Raw genomic sequence first — 17741 nt, 5'->3', positions numbered from 1 at the left:
AGGCATGGACAACAAAAAATCATGTAAAGACAATAATCCTAATAATGGTCAATCAATCGCCTTCAGAACACAGGTCAAATGGTCACGACACTTAACTCGATCTTATTACATATAAATATAACAATAGTAATTTATTTTGTCTTCAGCTTAAAAATAAATCAGATTGGACAAAACTCATTTACTCTTGGGCTAGGCTGAGTTTTTGAGTTTGGTTGGGTACGGAACGAAATTTGAACACCTCTAACATCAACTTTATGGTAATGAGTAATATACTTATTGATTTTAAATAATATAAGGATAAATATTCTCCTATGCAGAAGATAAGGTCTACGTTCTTTTATAATTTTGCCGACAAATGTTATATTATCTAATACAAGCAATATAGCAATTTCGTAATAACATAATTAATAACAACATATTATTGTATCATAAACCTTTAGAATTCAAAAACGGGTTTTATATAATCATCTAAAATAGTTTCATTTCTGAAAACAATAAAAAATATGTATTTTATAAGTCCTAACCATTCAACTATATATATATATATATATATATATAAGCGGAAGAAGAGGATATGCACGAAGACAAGATTTTTGTGGTTTATGCGTCACGGACATATATGCCCGTGAGTCCAATGTCTCTATCCATCCATATATATATATATATATATATTGTTTTGCTTATAAAATAATAATGATTAAAGAATACAGAAAAATCTTCGCACAAACACTTCAATGTTTAAGTCAGACACAAAAAATAATAAAAATTATATTAAAATTAGTATCAAATGAGTCCATTTTTTAGAATGAGTATTTACTTATTCACAGATAGATATAAAATAATCATAAATAGTTTAAGATTAAAAATTTTATAGATAATATTTATTTTGATTTTTCTTTAACTTTGTTAAGGTTAAAATTATTACAAATAACGTCTATATTGATTTTTTCTAACATCTTTTGAAAATACTTATCTCTTAGACGTTTATCTTTCCAAATAAATTTTTAAATATCAAAATTATCTAGTTTGAGTGTTGCATGAGACCTTCCATGTAGGAAAAAATTTACACCTTTAAAGGCTAATAAATTATTTTAATCTTTTAATAATTTTTTACAAAAATAATTATTAATATTAAATCATCGAATAAACTAGGCATTTGTATTTAAAGATAGAGATGCCCTTTGTATTTAAAAATAATAAATATTTTATTTAACTTTACAATTTTAGATATATATTTTTTTCTCGTAATTACATCATAGATGTTTAACATTTGAATATAACAATAATATCTTCATATTCTTTTCCTCTCTCTCCCAGGAAAGCGTACCGACCAAAATTCATCGATCGGAGAAGAATAAAGAGAAAAAAAGAGAAAATATAAAAATTATTTTTGTTGTATTAGTAAATTTAACAGCTGAAAATGTAGATAAAATTATAAAATTAAAAAATGTCATTGTCGTTTCTCAAGGTTGTCTTTTTACAATCTCAAGAATGTCAAAGTATTATAACTTTGACTTAAAATATAAATCAAATTTTTATTTTTATTTTTAGACTTTCATTTTATTTGTGTGGCCATTAAATTTTTTATTATTTTAATTATACTTCTATATTTATATTTTTAAATTAATTTAATCTTTATACTTTATTATATAAAAAAATCAAATTAACTCAAATCACTGACTTTTTTTATTTATATGATTTAAATTAATTCAAAAATATAAATACATAAATATAATTAAAATAATAAAAAATTCAAATAATCTCGTATCTCAACTTTTTTACATATTAAAATATATAAATTAAATTAATTTAAAAATATAAATATGATAATATAATTAAAATAATAAAAAATTTAAATAATCATACCAAAAAAAAATAAAAATATAAATTTAACCAAAATAAAAAGAAGCACACCGAGCAAAAAGATGTCCATAGATATGATTAATTCGAATTTTATAGTAATCTAGACTATGCCCATCTGGATTGAGTTCATAAAATTATACTTGAAGTCACATCAATCACATCTCAAAAAAGCAATGAATTATCTTAAAAGATGCCATAAATAAATATCTTCAAAACTTTTACCCAAATATAATGCTAAAAATTTAAGGAAACTCCTAAACTACGCTAGGAGATTTCCAAAGGTTTTCGTGGTTAAGCAACCATTCCATTGGCGGCGGCCTCTCCAGTAATAAGCAACAATCTGTGGTGGCAAAATTGGAATTGAGAAAAATGGCGCGTCGATCAAAGTGGCCCACCTTTTTTGAAAACGCGGCACGCCGTATGGATTGCCACCCTCTCCCATTACGTGTCAATCTCTCTCTCTCTCTCTCTCTATCGCTCTATACGTGTATATATATATATATAGAGATAGACAGATTAACATTTATACACCTCCAACATCCTTATTCATCCAACAGTTTCACAGATTTGGACCTCACCGACCTGCTATGAAGTTGGTTCGAGCGTCGATTCTTCTGCTCTGCGTCGCCGTCGTTGTGGCCGCGACTTCATTGACGCCGGCGGCGGGGGGGAAGGTGGGGGGCAGGACGAAGGTGCATGATGTGAAGAAGAACGAGGAGATTCAGCAGCTCGGGAGGTACTCGGTGCAGCAGTACAACCTCAGCCGCCAGAAGAAGACCAGGGGCAGCAGCGGAGGCCCGCTGGAGTTCAAGGAGGTGGTGGAGGCGGAAACCCAGGTGGTGTCCGGAATTAAATACTATCTGAAGATCGCCGCCACCGACAGCCGAGATGGGTCCCGGAAGATGTTCGACGCGGAGGTCGTGGTGAAGGCCTGGCTTCACTCGAAGCAGCTCCTCAACTTCGCCCCTTCTCCGGCGGGGAGGATTTGAATGGACGGCCTCCGGTTTAAGCTGTTCTGTTAATTACTATAATTATATAATAAGCATAATCATTTCGGAAGATCATATCTGTGTATCACTTTCTCTGGGAATTCTGTGTGTTGTGGCCATATCCGAGGTGTTCTGTTTGAGTTAGCATGCATAAGGATTTTGATTAAATTAATGATAAAGTTGCAGTTCCTATTCATCCTCCATTTTCCAAATTCCTAGATAAACCCTAATTCTTAAATAAACCCTTATAATCCTAAATAAACATTCCTACCCCAAACTTAATTATTAATGATTGGATCTATAACACTACAAACAACAAAATTAAGAGGATCAGATAATAAAACTCATGCTTATTGATGTCAACCCTAAACCTTAAATTATGGGGATCACAGGATAAGACTCATGCTTATTGATGCCAACCATGCAATTAGTCGCTCCATTGATTAGGTTAGGTTGCCATCCAATTCACTTGGTATCTCTAGAAGGTCAAACTTACCAACAGAAGAACCATCTAAAGTTACATCCTCAAGAACACCTACCTTACTCATTGATCCTTCAAATCATGGAAACCTTTGAACAACAAATGTTGCCAACTCATGAAAATGGATCCATGCCTAAGTAGAGAAAGTTGAGGAAAATATATCTCATTCTGTGTTACCTGTGAATGAGTGAGTCAATTTAGTTGAACCAAACAGTGATAAATCTTCGGATCGACAAGCCACACCTAGGACTTCTACTCTTTTCAGATTTTCATCATTAGATATTAAGGTTGTGCCATATGGAAGTAAATTGACTAGTATACCAACCACTCTAAAAGTAACAGCTTTACATTCTCTTTGCTTTACCTACAACCGCCATCTCTTCTCGTCTCTTATCTGTCATATGGGAATTCTGAATCGTTCTCGGTCACCTTGAAGGGCTGAGGATGCTGGCCAGAGCAGTAAAGCTTCCACATCCTGAAATATGCTCGCTCAAGGTTCCTCACCTGGATGTTGTACAATGTTAAAGGGAGTTTAAAAGGTCAGAATATGCAGCTTGCTACCAATCACAAAGTATCATTAGCCAATTATAAGCTCAATTGGTTGTATTTTACCCATTTGCAATGTTAAACACTACTCCACCTTCCCTGACGTGACGCCCCATGAAGGATCCTTTAACGGTGAGTTAAGAGATAGGGGTGTGGAATGGAAATAGACAGTAAAAAGGGTTCTCCTTTGAGAGGGAGAGGGGCAATACTTCCCATCTGTTCTCTTGAAGATAAGTCTAAAACAATGGAATTTAAATACAAAAGATTATGAACTCACCCAACGTGCTGTGTCAAAAAGAGGGCAAGTCCAACGAGCAGCTTTTAGCCTCTCAGTCAGATCCTGGAGCTTTTGGGGATTTAGTGCCAATGATACTGCCTTCTCTTCATACTCCTTCATACTAGAGTACACCAAAAGCAGCACGTGAGCCATCAATTGCAAACTAGAGCTAAAACAGAGGAAACCATAAACATGTAATTTGCTCCCATCGATTCCCAAACCCAATCACCCACCAAAAACAAAAATAAAACAGAAAGACAAGAATTCACTACTAATCTATTTCACTGATAAATCAGCATTTCCAAGAAAGAATTAGTAACAACTTAGATTATGCCTCCTCGTTTCTTACTAATCGTGTGATACCTGTTGACAATCATTTCCTCCCCAACACCAGTGGCTAGACAAAGTGAACCAGCAACTCTAGTTGCCATTTTCTCAAGGGGAAGAGTCACCATTGGGAGACCAGCCCACAGGACATCTGTTCCAGTTGTGTGGGCATTGCATAGTGGCCTACTCGATGAAAACCAAAACAACTTAGCATGATGGCATTATCACTAAATTAAAAGGATGGGTAATAGCAATTTTAGAAATCAATCAAGCAGGGTGCAATGTTCTTGATATGAGCAAACAAGTTCATCATATACGTACGTGTCGAGGAACAGATCTGCCAAAGAACTTCTTCTGATATGCTCATTTTTCATGGCAACATCCGTGAAAATAATTCGATCAGGTTGCACACCCTGTGCGGCAGCATCTGGACATGATAAAAGCGGTCACAATATTTCTATGCTGTATTGCTATATCATGCACGAATCATAAAAAGAATCTGGAAGCTATAAGTTCAAAATAAAATGGTAAGCATTATCCTTAGCTAGTAAGAGGAAAGAAGTTAACAAATGTACTCAATGCAAATTATTTTTACTAAAAAAGCCCCACATACACGCTCGAAGTCTCATCTCGCCTGCGGCAGGAAATCTAAGAAGCCAAAGTGCACTATTGCGGACACGCTTAAGAATATTGCACCTGAAATAGTTTTTAAGCCCAACTCAGAATGGCATCACATCATAACAAAAATAGTAATAGCATGTGGGAACCAGAAATTACCATGTCGTGAAAATTTCAGGGTCCATCTTGTACAGCTGATTGAAACAAGCAAATATAAACTTGCCGTCAGGCAATCCATAATCTGAACGCTTGGGTTGGCATTTTGGGTCCAATACATCACAGTTTTTCTGGTAAGAGTTGTAGAGCAGATTAAATTCACACTATAATAGAACTTTGTCCCCCCCCCCAAAAAAAAAAAAACCTTAAGTTCACAATAAAATAAAATCTGATACTAACCTGCTTATAATCATTTACAAAGTAGCAATGAGGTAGATGGACAAGCTTCTCAGAATATATATGAGAGAAACGTGTAGGGGAAACAAACTGCCAAATAACTAGTAAAATATCAAACCAAATACAAAAAAGAAAGATCACAATATACATGTAAATATAGAACTTTTTACTAACCTCGTCAGTGACCAAATAATGTATGTAAGATGCCCCTGTTGTTCCTGGAAATCCCATGTATGAGACCTGGATGGGAGCAGGCTGCATGGCAAATATTTCATTTCTAGCTCCCTGCACAATGAAGGAAATAAAAAGCCATGGAATCAATCCAGATTTTGGGCACAAGTGGCAAAACACAAGAACCACGAGAATATTTGCTCAGAAAAATGTTCATAAGATATAAAACCTAATACCTAAAATAGCAATTACAGGAAGTCAAAAGTAAGACACATAATTTCTCCTTATTTCCCCCCAAATAATACAAGAATACTAAAAAACAAGTATACAAAGGAATACCTTGGTGTAACCATTAAGGTTGACAAGGATTTGGATCTGATCATCATTAATCATTCTAGCAATCATATCAGAAGACATGGAAGAAACATCTATAAAATGCTCAGCTTCCATCTGGATGCGCACCCTCCATTCAGAGCCATCATTCGGACTTAAAGCATAGCAGAACACCTAATGCCACGATGTGTTACTTGCCGTGGATAAATAAATGAGAGTAAAAAGGTGTCAAGCAGGACAATAGCTTAAGTAGATAAGCAGTTAAAACCTGCACACCTCAATGTTTTCTCTGTCATGCATGCCAAATACTGAGCCCATAAGATGCGATAATGGATGGTTCCCAAAGTCACTGCTGACATATCTGAAACAGGGAAAATATCACACCATGTATAAGTTCATCCTTCTTTAAAAAAAAAAAAAAGGACAAATGATAAGTTGAATGGAAATAATGCAAAAACAGGACGGTTTCAAAACTTACCCAACCCTTAAACGGTCATTCCTACCACCACCCTTTATGGGTAAGGGAGTAGGATGGTTGAAGGGAGGAAGCGAGTAACGGGCAGCAATCACTGTGCAATGTGCAGCATATTTGCGACTGCAATAACATAAAGAACAATTCAAAGATTATGAGAAGTTGCTCCTGATGTCAAAAGTGTCGAACTTTAATGGATACCTGATTTCCAGGGCAAGCATTGGATCAAGGGGATAGGCAATAGCATGGAATGGCTGCACACTTGGAATAACTGACATCTACAAGAGGTAACAAATGTTGTAAGATAATCAAACAAAATTAACAGAAGAGTATTTCAAGTATCAATATCTGAAATTTTTGGGTGCGAGAAAGAAAGAGAAGGAATCAAATAAATTAGCTGAAACCTTAATCTGCCTTCGTATTATCCCTTCAACTTCAACAAACATCTTATGACGATCATCCCAGTCACACACACACTGTCAATACAAAAGCAAACCCATTGAGACAAACCACAACTAGCACATTCAGATATCATGTAATCTGCATTTGGTAAACTGAGAAGTTGGTATGACATCAAAACACTGGTTCAACTGCTCTAGACAGAGATATATACTCATAATGATACAGGAAATTGTTTTGAAATTGTCTAACACCTTGATAAGCTCAAAATGTGAACTTTCTGCTAGTAGAAAATCATATCAACAAAAGAACTTTACAAATGACAGAAAAAGTAATAGACAAAGAACAAATAATAATTGCAAATTTTATCCACATCCACATGCATCTTACTCATATGATTTAGACACAATGAATATCTCAAGTCTAATATATTTTTGGACTGACAATGAAAATGGTAGTGCGACATCATTTTCATGGAATCTATTCCATATTAGCCTGTACTACCATACCAGAGTAATTCTGGGGCCCCATACGCAACAGTAATTGGTCAATACTGAATTTTGCCAACTTAACAAAATCTAAATTTGAATACCAATATCTCATATCACAACTCAGTATAATAGCCCCTTTTTTTTTTGTTTGGGGGGGGGGGGGGGGGGGGGGGGGGGTGGCAATTACTCAGTATGCATCTCCAAAAAAAAAAAAAAAAACATTTTTTTGGTGTCAGTTTATGCATTTCTGTGTAATTCTATTGATCAACACAAAAGGAAATTTGAAATTTCTTCCATACATTTTTGCTTTGTTTATTCTTTTATTTTATTATTATTGTTTCTGCTTCAATTGCTTGAGTTGATTTTTGCCTCTCTATATCTAAGGGGCCATTTGACAAAACTTTCAATTTCCTATTTTCAATTTTTTGTGTTCAATTGCAGTTTCATTTGAAAAATGAAACTTAATATGTTGTTTTACCACTTTCTGTTCGTTTTTAGTTTTGTATTTTATTTTTCTATCCTACACCTAACCTCACTATAAATGGAGGAGAAGCTGAAGATCATCAGCAACTCCTTCAACCTTCTCCTCACTTGCAGGAGTTGGCAAGACTCCTATGGTAGTCATGACACTCCCAGATCTAGAAGACTTGCCAACTCCCATCGAAATCGCTGACAAGTGAAGAGACGATGATGGAGTTTGTCAGTGATCTTTGGCCAACATCAAGTTGGAGCAGTGAGGAGTGTGCGAAGGGGGAACAAATAAAAACAAAATCCGAAAACAGAAAACATATTTTTAGAGTTATCAAAAAATTGGGAAAAAAAAAAACATAAAACAAAAACCATTTTCAGTTTTTACTATCAAAATAGTGAAAAAGATTAAAAATAGAAAACGGCAAGCCTTCCAAATGGGTATGTTTTGTTTAATATTTTAAGTATATATTTTGTGTCATCTTTTTCTTTTTTTTTTTCTATATCCATTTTTGTTTTATATTGGTTTATATTAGTTGAAATTTGATTCTTTAAGTGATTAAGGTCAATAATGTCTCATTGATACCCAAAAAAAAAAAGTTCAGATATTTGATTTAGATTTATTTATATGGTTTTGTTTATATTGTTTTGTAACAATGACACCTGCTGGTACCAATACCATATCATACCATCCCAAACCGGTATTTTGTTCAGTACAATATTAACAGCAATGTGTGACATAAGACAGCAGAAAGGAACAAGTAAACAAATAGATCAACCAATAAATCTTGGGAATGTGTATCCAACACTTGAACTGGAGGAAAAATAGTTAAACTTTGGAATAGCTTCAACATTTGTCACCTGTGACCTACTAGTATTATGCTTCAGAAGCAGAACATATTTTGTTTCCCCCACAAATTAGGTTTCAATCCTTTATGACACAGTTTCAGGAGAAACAGGCTATGCACTACCTCCAAGCATGACCCTCTTAAGAACATTTGTTCTTTAACATTATAGGACCATACCAAATATGGCTCAAACATGCTCCACATAACAATGGCCCCTCATCCATTGGATAAAACACAGCTATATCATCTCACCATCATCCAGTTAATAAGAGACAACCATACTTTATATAATACTCTGGACCTATTATTCTCATGACCTACAAAAATATTGAGCATGAACAAGAGGCATATCATGACACACCTGCATGGTGTGTAGTAGATTACAAGTTGCTTCTGGAAAATCTGGTCGAAGAATCAATGCTTGCTTATAACTCTTTATAGCTGGTTCAACACGCCCACTACAGATTGATCATATCCAAAAATCAGCCGCATGCCAAAAAAATCAACAGACAAATCATAGACAATTGGACTGATGTATGATAAATTTATGGAAAAGTTTCATATAATCTCCAATATTAGTTGAATAAAAACACTTCAAACGGAAGACTGTAAAGAAAAGGTTGATTTCATTGACAACTGCACTTTCACAGAAACCCCCCACTTCAGGACCTCTTTTTTTCATTGTAACAGTTAACCTAACAGTTCTGGTCATGTTTTGCAATCTCAGCCCTCCACTTTGTTTACTTGCCCTGATGGACTTGCCTTAAGTGACACTTATATGACATACTTTAAATGATAAATGAAAATGAAAGAATGACAAACAAGTTGGTTTAAAATGAACAAGAACTACCATCTCAGCACACAGATTAAATCTAATAATGCTTAAACTTGATTGACTTGATTAAAATTATAATTTTATCCCACTAAAATTGGAATTCAATGGTTGGGGATGGTTTGACACACAAATACTAGACCGCAATAGATTAAAGCTATCTTTTTTTCTTAGGTGATTAAAGCTACCATTTTACCTTCTCTCCATCTTTCGCCCTACTCAATGACTGAATGCACATTACCATTGCTTCCAGATCCATCTCTCCCCCCAACAGACCATTTTAAATTGTACATAACTTAAACACACACTTGAACGTCAAACTAGTACCTATCCATCTACAAATATACAGCTGGGTACATGGGTTAGCGGCAAAGTGGGATGGCTACTGGGTTGTACCAAGTAGGTTTGAGGAGGTTTGGTGTGAGTTCATTGGGATAAAGAAGCAGTTCTTGTTGGCAGTAGAAGGGAGGCTCACTGGTGGGAATTTTACGGATTGTGCTCGCCATTGGGTGAGGGAGGCTTAAGGGCTATCAACTGGAATGAGTTAGTAGCAGCTAGTTGCAGGCAGATCTCATTAACTGTCATCTTAAATTTTTAATAATCATCAACAATATTATTACTACATACTAAGCTATCTCATCTCAATTAGTCTCTTTCATTGCAATTGTAGAAAAATTAATTTACATTAAATCATTTAATCAAGTACTGCGTTGACCTACTATTAAAAAAAATCTCACATTGAAGCAACTTTTACATTATTTTTAGGAGAAAAATGAAATTCACCAAGAATGAAATTCACAATATGTGAAGCTAAATTGTCTGTTTCTTATAACTCATGCACACCAAAGGACAACATTGCAACTGGACGACTAGTAACAGAGAAAACCATTAAAATTTGGGGGGGGGGGGGGAAAGGTACTTGAGTGGAATTTCATGAAAGTATAGGGTGTTTGACAAAAGAAAATTATACCTATCCTTGTAAGCTGAAGCAAGATTTGCATGAGCTTCAGCCATGGTTGGCCGAACTGTAATAGCCCGTAAATAGTCTTGAACGGCTTCACTCACTCTACCAATCTCCTTATATGTGTTTCCTCGGTTGACAAGGGCATCAGCTGCCAAAGGGTCAATTCGAAGAACTTCACTATAGCAAGATATTGCATCGGCACAGTTCCCCTGTATTACAATCAGAAAGCAAAAAAATAAATAAATATCGCTGGAAATAAAATACAAGAAAGAAAGAATGCAAAATATCACAACAGTTGCTAATGCAGTAATGCTATAAATTTTCACAGTAGTTGCTAACGACAGCAAAAATATCAATTTTTCTTTCATATCGAGCACTTCACATGATTTTCTTATGGTAATAATGAAACCAAAGCTCTTCACCATTTATGTGTGCAATTAGGGGAAAACATAATGGACAGCAGGGTAGAGTTCAAGAGATGAATAAATGCCCCTGCCTGTTGTTTGTAAATTATTGCCAAGTTATTGAAAGGAGAAGAGAGCCCTGTTGTTACAGATAATGTTGCCCTATAACATTGTGCAGCAACACTCATCATGTTCCTGCAAGATCAAGAACACCTCATTTGGAAACCAATTGCACATGTACAAGAAGATAAAGAAGGGAAGCCTCAATTTTCCAAAAAGAGTAACAAAAATTAAAAAACACTCAACAGTACATCAGGAATGACATACCATTCCATGTATATATTTCCAAGGTTAGCAAGAGCTTGAGGATGGTTGGCTTGCAAAGCAAGACATTGCTTCATATGGTAAATAATGTCATCAGAACAAATGGTCAAGAAAAGAAAAGGAAAGGCAAATTACACACAGGAGTGTAAAACCTACACGGTAGCAGTGAATGGCTTCCTCAACTCTACCAGAATCTTTCAGTGCATTACCCTTGCAATAGTAAAATAAAAGAACCACGATTTCATCAAGTCAGTACTAAATACAAAGTTACAATGTGCAGAGAAAGGATCCAGTTAGAAGAAGGTATGCAATACCAACCAAATTATTGTACGCCTCCAAGAAGCCAGTGTCACAAGCAATGGCTCGCTTGTAATGGATTATTGCCATATCCAGTTTGCCTTGCTCATAATATATACTACCCAAATTACCTGCAAATTGTGATTTCTCAAATTGTATTATGGTAGAGGTAAAACAAGAATCACCAAGCTATTCAATCTGTTAGGTATAAATCAATAATAAAAAAATTTAACTATCAAATAGAATTGCATTCTCTTATTATTTTCCAAATCAATTATGTTCTTAAGTAGACACGGCTCATAAAAAATTGGACATTAACAGATTATAGTGATATGCACTGTGGTTGTTATCCAACGCAACTTTAGGCAAAAAGTATCCAATACTTTATCAGTTTACACCTAAATTATAAATATAAGAAAACTTGGACCTAGAAGTAATGAGTTTGGACATTCCAAACTCATCTACTGTGCCTTTAAAGGTACAATCACCAAATGGATCACTTATTCCCAGTTCATCCCGCTTAAACCCTGACCTCCGTAACCTAAGTTGGAATACATTGGGAAGAATCATATTCAACATTTGGATCAGAAGTTCCAAAAATCAAAAGCCAGTAACTTCACACACTGCATAAACACAAATACACAGACAGAAGACAGAAAGCCAGCATACTCACCAAAGGCCATAGCATAGTCCGGACGAGCTCGAAGAGCATGTTGATAACAAGTGATAGCCTCTTGAGGCATTCCCAAAGCCTGGAAAATGCAAAACAAAGGTCTTTGTTTCTACTCCAAATTCGTGTCCTTGCATTTGCAGCTGCCCAACCATATGAGCACAGTGCACAAAGAACTTACCTTGTAGACACTTCCCAGGTTCAGGTAGGCATCTGCAAATGTTGGTTTAAGTTTAACTGCTTCCTGGATATAAAAATGCTTTCATCAACTTTTTAGTAGATAAAATCAGATTCAACAAAAGATGGAAGGCACAACCCCAGACAAAGTGGCAAACCATAAAAATGCCAGAGACAGACATCCTGTATTTCTTACCTTGTAATATTGAACGGCCCTGTTAAAATCACCTGCCTCCATGAAAAGGCCAGCAAGGTTGGACCATGCTATGGCAAAATTCGGTTGGATGCGAAGAGCCTCAATGTAACAATTATATGCCTAAAAAGCACGCTCAAGCTATTCAGAACATAACAGTCAAAGAATATTAATGGATCTCAAATATCAGCAAAAGCAATCGAGGGAAAAGAAGAGCAATAAATGCAAATTCAAATGGAATCTTAGACGCATTACTACCAATTATCATCTCTGACAAAAGAAATAGACAAGAAACAACACCAAGTTTCCAGATGAGACCATTGTCTGTCTGTTTTTAAACACAAGCACTTAAGAGATGACCTTTACTGAAAGGATAGATGCAATAACATCCAGTCACATGCTCCAAAACTGACTAACGAAATCATTAAAGGATCTCCCACTTGTGCCAATTTCTTGGAGACCCAATCTATGTCATGGCTATTGTCATTCGAGGCATAAAGGAGAGGTTATTACCTCTTGCACTAATCCTTGAGCTTTCATCAGATTCCCAAGGTTACTGTGTGCATCAACCTACAACAATGGATAAGAATCTCATAATAGCATCACCAGTTTACCAGTAAACAACTTAATGAAATGGAGATAAAAATCTACCAAACGAGGGTTTAATGCAAGAGCCTGGCGACAACATTGGGCTGCCTCATTAAGCCTTCCTTTCCGCATGTATGCACTGGCTAAATTGGACCAAGCATCTGCAAAATTGGGACGAAGCTGCAATAGACCAAATTCATAATTAATTAATGGTTATCACACAAACATTACAGAAGACATCTTATAATGCAAAACAAGGGCGTATAGGGAATGTGTAATGGTAATAGCAATTAAATGGAACTGAAAGGAAACCTCGAGACCAAAAAAAAAATGGAGAGGCCATTTTATATCTGACAAGCCAAAAATGGACGTGACCAGAGGGAAGGGTTCCATAAAACATAAAATAGAACTGATAACTAGCAGCTTCAGCATCTTACAAAACTTCCCATTGAAAATCCTGACAAAAGGCTCCATTACTGCAGTTCAATAACAGTTTCTACCTATTCAATCTTGTCAAGTTCAACATTATCTAATCCAACAATTAAGGTGTTTATGGGTCAGAGATCCTGTCATGATATTACACGCATGTTAAACAACAAAGCAGACTCTAGACAGCTCTGTTGTATCAAAAGAACAATAATGGCTGCTCGTCTTCAAGTTACATATGTTAAGGTACAATTGGACCATACACTGTCTAATTTATTGTGGGCAGATTGACCAGAAGCAAAAATCCTATCAAACTCAAATTGAAGAACGAAAATGTACAATGTCCAAATGATCATCCGTACCATAGCATTATCTAGGGATGTATGTTAAATGTTATTGCCCCAATAAGAGTTCAACTGAATTCTAAAGAAGACAATACCAGAAGTTACATATATGACGGACAGCTTAATACTACAATAAATTCAAAAGATGTTGTATCCTTCAGTATTGACAAGATAAATCGTTTCTTGACTCAAGAATACTACTAAATAGTAACTTCAAGTTATTATGTTTTTTTGAAGCACCAATTTTATCCACCAAAACTGCAGTTTTTCATGAACAAACATTTAAATTATCTCCTCATGCAGAAGTAATCGTCATTGAACTTCAGAAAACCATTCCCACAAAGAGATTCCAGATACAAGTCATTATGCAATTTTGAAGTTTGATAAACTTGTTCAAGAAAAAGTTTAAATTGGAAATGGGATGGGATAATGATGTACTAATGTTTAATTCTGTATCCTCACGTGGATTATCGCTCTTCTATTGCTACTTTATACTTGACAATTAGGTTAAATCAATGTGAATCAGAATTTACCAACTGCAACAAACCAAGTTAAAACACATTGCAGACAGAGATGTAGCCAAGATCATACTATATGCAACAACAAGACAAGGGGAAGAGCAAGTTCTTTAACAACTTAACAATGCATCTTATGGGTAAGAAAGTGAATACAAAGGAATCAGTTCTTATCACAATAGCATCTAATTAGAAACTTAACTCCTGCTGCTAGAGCAATGTGAGGAATTCACTGTGGATCATTACAAAAATTTGCAGTAAGACTCAGGAAAAATCAATCAGAAGTATGAAATTTTGTTTGGATGGACCCAAATGAACAGAAAAAGAATGCAGATAAAGAAGGGTGGGGGAGAGAGAGAATTAAAAAAAAAAAAAAACTGAGCTCCCAGCCATGAACATTCTCTCTAGTAGTCATGGAGGAAATGAAATGAGCATGGATAACAAAGTAGAGAGCTGTCTACAAACCTCAATAGCAATCAAATAATAGCGGATTGCCAAATCAATGTTTCCTTTTTCCTATTGGCAAGAAGATCACAAAATCACAGTATCAGAATATGTAGAAGCTATTAAAAAAAATGCAGCTGCAACATATGAATGCAGCTTACCTTCCAAGCATTTGCCATATTACCGTAGCACTCGGCAAAATGTGGGTCAATTTGAAGAGCTTCTTCATTCTTAGCAATGCACATATCAAAATCATGCAACTGAAAAACAAAGAATATAATATATAAGAGGTCAGGTGTATATAATCTCACAACCAACCTGCATAGTAAAGAAGAATGAAGAAAGAACCGCCATGTTCTGACCTGATAATACACTGCACCTAGTAAAAGAAGGTTATCAGTTCGTTGCGGGCTCCTATCATAAACAGCAATGCTATGTTCTAATGCTTGATTGTAGTTCCCAGCTTTGTAATTCTGATGAGCAAGGCCCAAGATTGTGTCTTCATCAACTGCAGCACATGAAGAAAATGAGAATGATAGCTTCCAACACTTAAATCAAGCAAATAGTTGAAAAGGGCGCAGAGAGGAGAGATTGGGCATGAAGAACGGCAGTTTATTGCAAAAGGGCATCAAATAACATCCAATGTCCATAAAAAATAAAATAAAAACAAATATAAAAATTATTTAAAAAAGAAAAAGAAGAAGTAAGGATTTCAACTTCCAACTTTCAAGAAAATCTGACTTTGATCGAGTCACCAATATTAGATATGCCATGCAGTGTCTTACCCATATATTCATTTGCCCAAAACATGTCAAATGTAAATATTGAGATCCAATCTTAAATTTGGAAATTTCATACTTTTTTTTAGAAGAATCTTGAGTAGAGTGTTACTGGATTGGGCATCTGAGGAAGCACTCTAGCTCATGGTACAACAGGTAGAAATGGACGGAAGGCAGCAGATAGAAAATAGAGGAAGGAAGAATCTTGGCTAATTCACATTCCTCCTTAACTTGAATAGGGGCAAGGAATTCATTTCCTTGTCCAAGTTCTCTGAACCAAGAACACTACCAAAGGGCATTGTTTAGGGGGATCCAGAACTGTGATATGGCATCAGAGAATTGTGCTATGCTCCCTGATTTTGTGCTTTAGGAAACAACACATTCAGTCCTTCATCTTTTAGAGTATTGGATACATCTTTACTGACAAGTTCAATCTTTGTTTTACAATTTTTTTGTTATCTGCTTAGATAGTTTTGGATACTATTGCTCAATTTTAAGAACATCAAAGAAAAACATAAGAAAATTTAACAACTTGGATCTATTCCCCATGCAAAATCAATGTTTACTTTCCTATCAGGTACTAAGCAATTTGATCCAGCACACAAACGGTAGCTTCTCCTAATCGAGATCTATTGCATAAGTAGGAAACAAAATAAACCAAAATCTAAACAAGTTCCATTTAGGGGTTAAATTCTTACATCAACAATTTAAATCTTCAAATTCACATTCTAACTAAAAACACCAAACCAGTGCAATTTGGTTTTTAGAAATAACAGATCAACCACCCAAAGAATCATACACGGTACTCCAACGGCCATTTTCACAAAGCACGTGGATGAAGCACTAATAATATAAAGTACGATCAGACCAAAACTAACTCAAGCAAGAAGCTAAAAATCCTTCTTAAACACAATTTTTAAAATATTCTAGGAAGGACAGTAAAAATAGGCAACCAAAAATAAAAAATATCAATACAACAGAGTACCATTCCCTACCTTAAAAAGTCTAGGAATGAAGATCAGACAAACAACAGCGTTTTCTAGCCAAGGAGTAAACAAAATTTTTCCACTTTACTCTTCACCAACTATCTTTGAACGCCAATTCTCTGGAAGAAACATTCTGCTTTATATGTGCTTTATATGTGTACACACACATACGCATAGAAACAGGACTACATAGTCCCGAAACACAGTAGTGACACGTCAAATCCCGAAGGCAGACACGAGACTAATCAAATTTGAAAAGAAAAAAAAAAAAAATCCTTCACCAAGAACCCAAAGCATCGGGAAAAATTGTAATCGAACCCTAAGCCCTAAACAAAAAAACACCAAAGAGTAGAAAACCGCAACCTTCGTTGGATTCTGCCGCCTGCGGGAGCTTGAGATTTGCGGGAGGCACGGAAGACTGCGAATGCAGAAGAAAGGAATCGTCCCGCTGCTCCCCATTGTATGAAACCCTCGGAACCTGAGCCAGCAGGAGCTGCTGCTGCGCCGGCTGTTGCTGCTGCAAGTGGTGCTGCCGAAGATCGTTCTGCAGCGAAATCATGATCGGCCGCCGGGAAACCCCACCGATAATCTACGAACGGATCGCCGAAAGCAGGGAACAATAAATTACAACACCAATTCCACGGAATGCCAAGGCGTTCCAGTGAGATGAAACGCGTACAAGTGCACGACAACGAGGGGGGCGGATTTTTCCCGGGACGCAGTGAGATTTTCCGGGAAAATTGACGCGAATTTTCTTGAGAAAGCTGGAAGAAAACGGACGGAAAGGCAGATTCTTTATTCGTCAGATCGGCCTTCGGTTAGCACCGATTATAACCTCTCCCCCTCCGCATTAAACAACGGAGAACAAAATTTCTGCAGCTTCCCCGGTGTCTTCGACGCCCGTAGCTTCTCCAACCAGGAGACGACGCGTGTGCCTAGCCGAGGGTTCTAGAAATTCCGAGTGCTAAAATTACCAAAATCAGTAAATTTGAGTCGACGTGCCCCCACTTGATGGGCCTTGTTGGGGGAATGTTTGGGGGTCTAGCGCAGGGGATTGGAGCTCCGGATGGACAGCTCCGATTATTTAAATTTTATTTTCGGGCAATTTTCTTTTAATCCGAC

At 36.0% G+C, this 17741-nt stretch overlaps 2 protein-coding genes across 2 annotated transcripts; one reads left to right on the top strand and one right to left on the bottom strand.

The window, feature by feature from the left end:
* The first annotated feature begins 2248 nt into the window (after window positions 1-2248).
* LOC127811445 (cysteine proteinase inhibitor B-like) lies at window positions 2249-3048 on the top strand. Its single transcript, XM_052351330.1, has one exon. The coding sequence runs from the start codon at window positions 2451-2453 to the stop codon at window positions 2850-2852; it is 402 nt and encodes a 133-aa protein (XP_052207290.1). The 5' UTR covers window positions 2249-2450; the 3' UTR covers window positions 2853-3048.
* Window positions 3049-3480: 432 nt separating this feature from the next.
* LOC127811444 (probable UDP-N-acetylglucosamine--peptide N-acetylglucosaminyltransferase SEC) lies at window positions 3481-17454 on the bottom strand. Its single transcript, XM_052351329.1, has 28 exons — window positions 16983-17454; window positions 15217-15362; window positions 15016-15114; window positions 14876-14926; window positions 13189-13305; window positions 13051-13107; window positions 12541-12660; window positions 12349-12411; window positions 12171-12249; window positions 11519-11628; window positions 11357-11410; window positions 11204-11271; window positions 10969-11071; window positions 10479-10681; window positions 9038-9134; window positions 6875-6946; window positions 6672-6748; window positions 6477-6593; window positions 6275-6359; window positions 6005-6172; window positions 5669-5779; window positions 5498-5584; window positions 5261-5388; window positions 5097-5179; window positions 4805-4910; window positions 4520-4666; window positions 4157-4277; window positions 3481-3837 (listed from the first exon to the last, which is right to left on the bottom strand). The coding sequence occupies exons 1-28, from the start codon at window positions 17176-17178 to the stop codon at window positions 3724-3726; spliced, it is 2979 nt and encodes a 992-aa protein (XP_052207289.1). The 5' UTR covers window positions 17179-17454; the 3' UTR covers window positions 3481-3723.
* Window positions 17455-17741: the final 287 nt, after the last annotated feature.

The sequence above is a fragment of the Diospyros lotus genome, chromosome 10 (genome assembly GCF_014633365.1).
Source record: "Diospyros lotus cultivar Yz01 chromosome 10, ASM1463336v1, whole genome shotgun sequence".
Classification (NCBI taxonomy): Eukaryota; Viridiplantae; Streptophyta; class Magnoliopsida; order Ericales; family Ebenaceae; genus Diospyros; species Diospyros lotus.
The sequence above is the reverse complement of the archived record's forward strand: the minus strand, read 5'-3'. Positions and strand labels throughout refer to the sequence as shown.

Excerpts from the sequence above, each read along its gene's own strand:
- LOC127811445 (XM_052351330.1), top strand. The coding sequence starts at position 2,451 with ATGAAGTTGGTTCGAGCGTCGATTCTTCTGCTCTGCGTCGCCGTCGTT.
- LOC127811444 (XM_052351329.1), bottom strand. The coding sequence starts at position 17,178 with ATGATTTCGCTGCAGAACGATCTTCGGCAGCACCACTTGCAGCAGCAA. Across the intron at positions 14,927-15,015 it reads ATATGGCAAATGCTTGGAAG|GAAAAAGGAAACATTGATTT; the intron begins GTAAGCTGCATT and ends TCTTGCCAATAG. Across the intron at positions 6,360-6,476 it reads AATGACCGTTTAAGGGTTGG|ATATGTCAGCAGTGACTTTG; the intron begins GTAAGTTTTGAA and ends TCCCTGTTTCAG.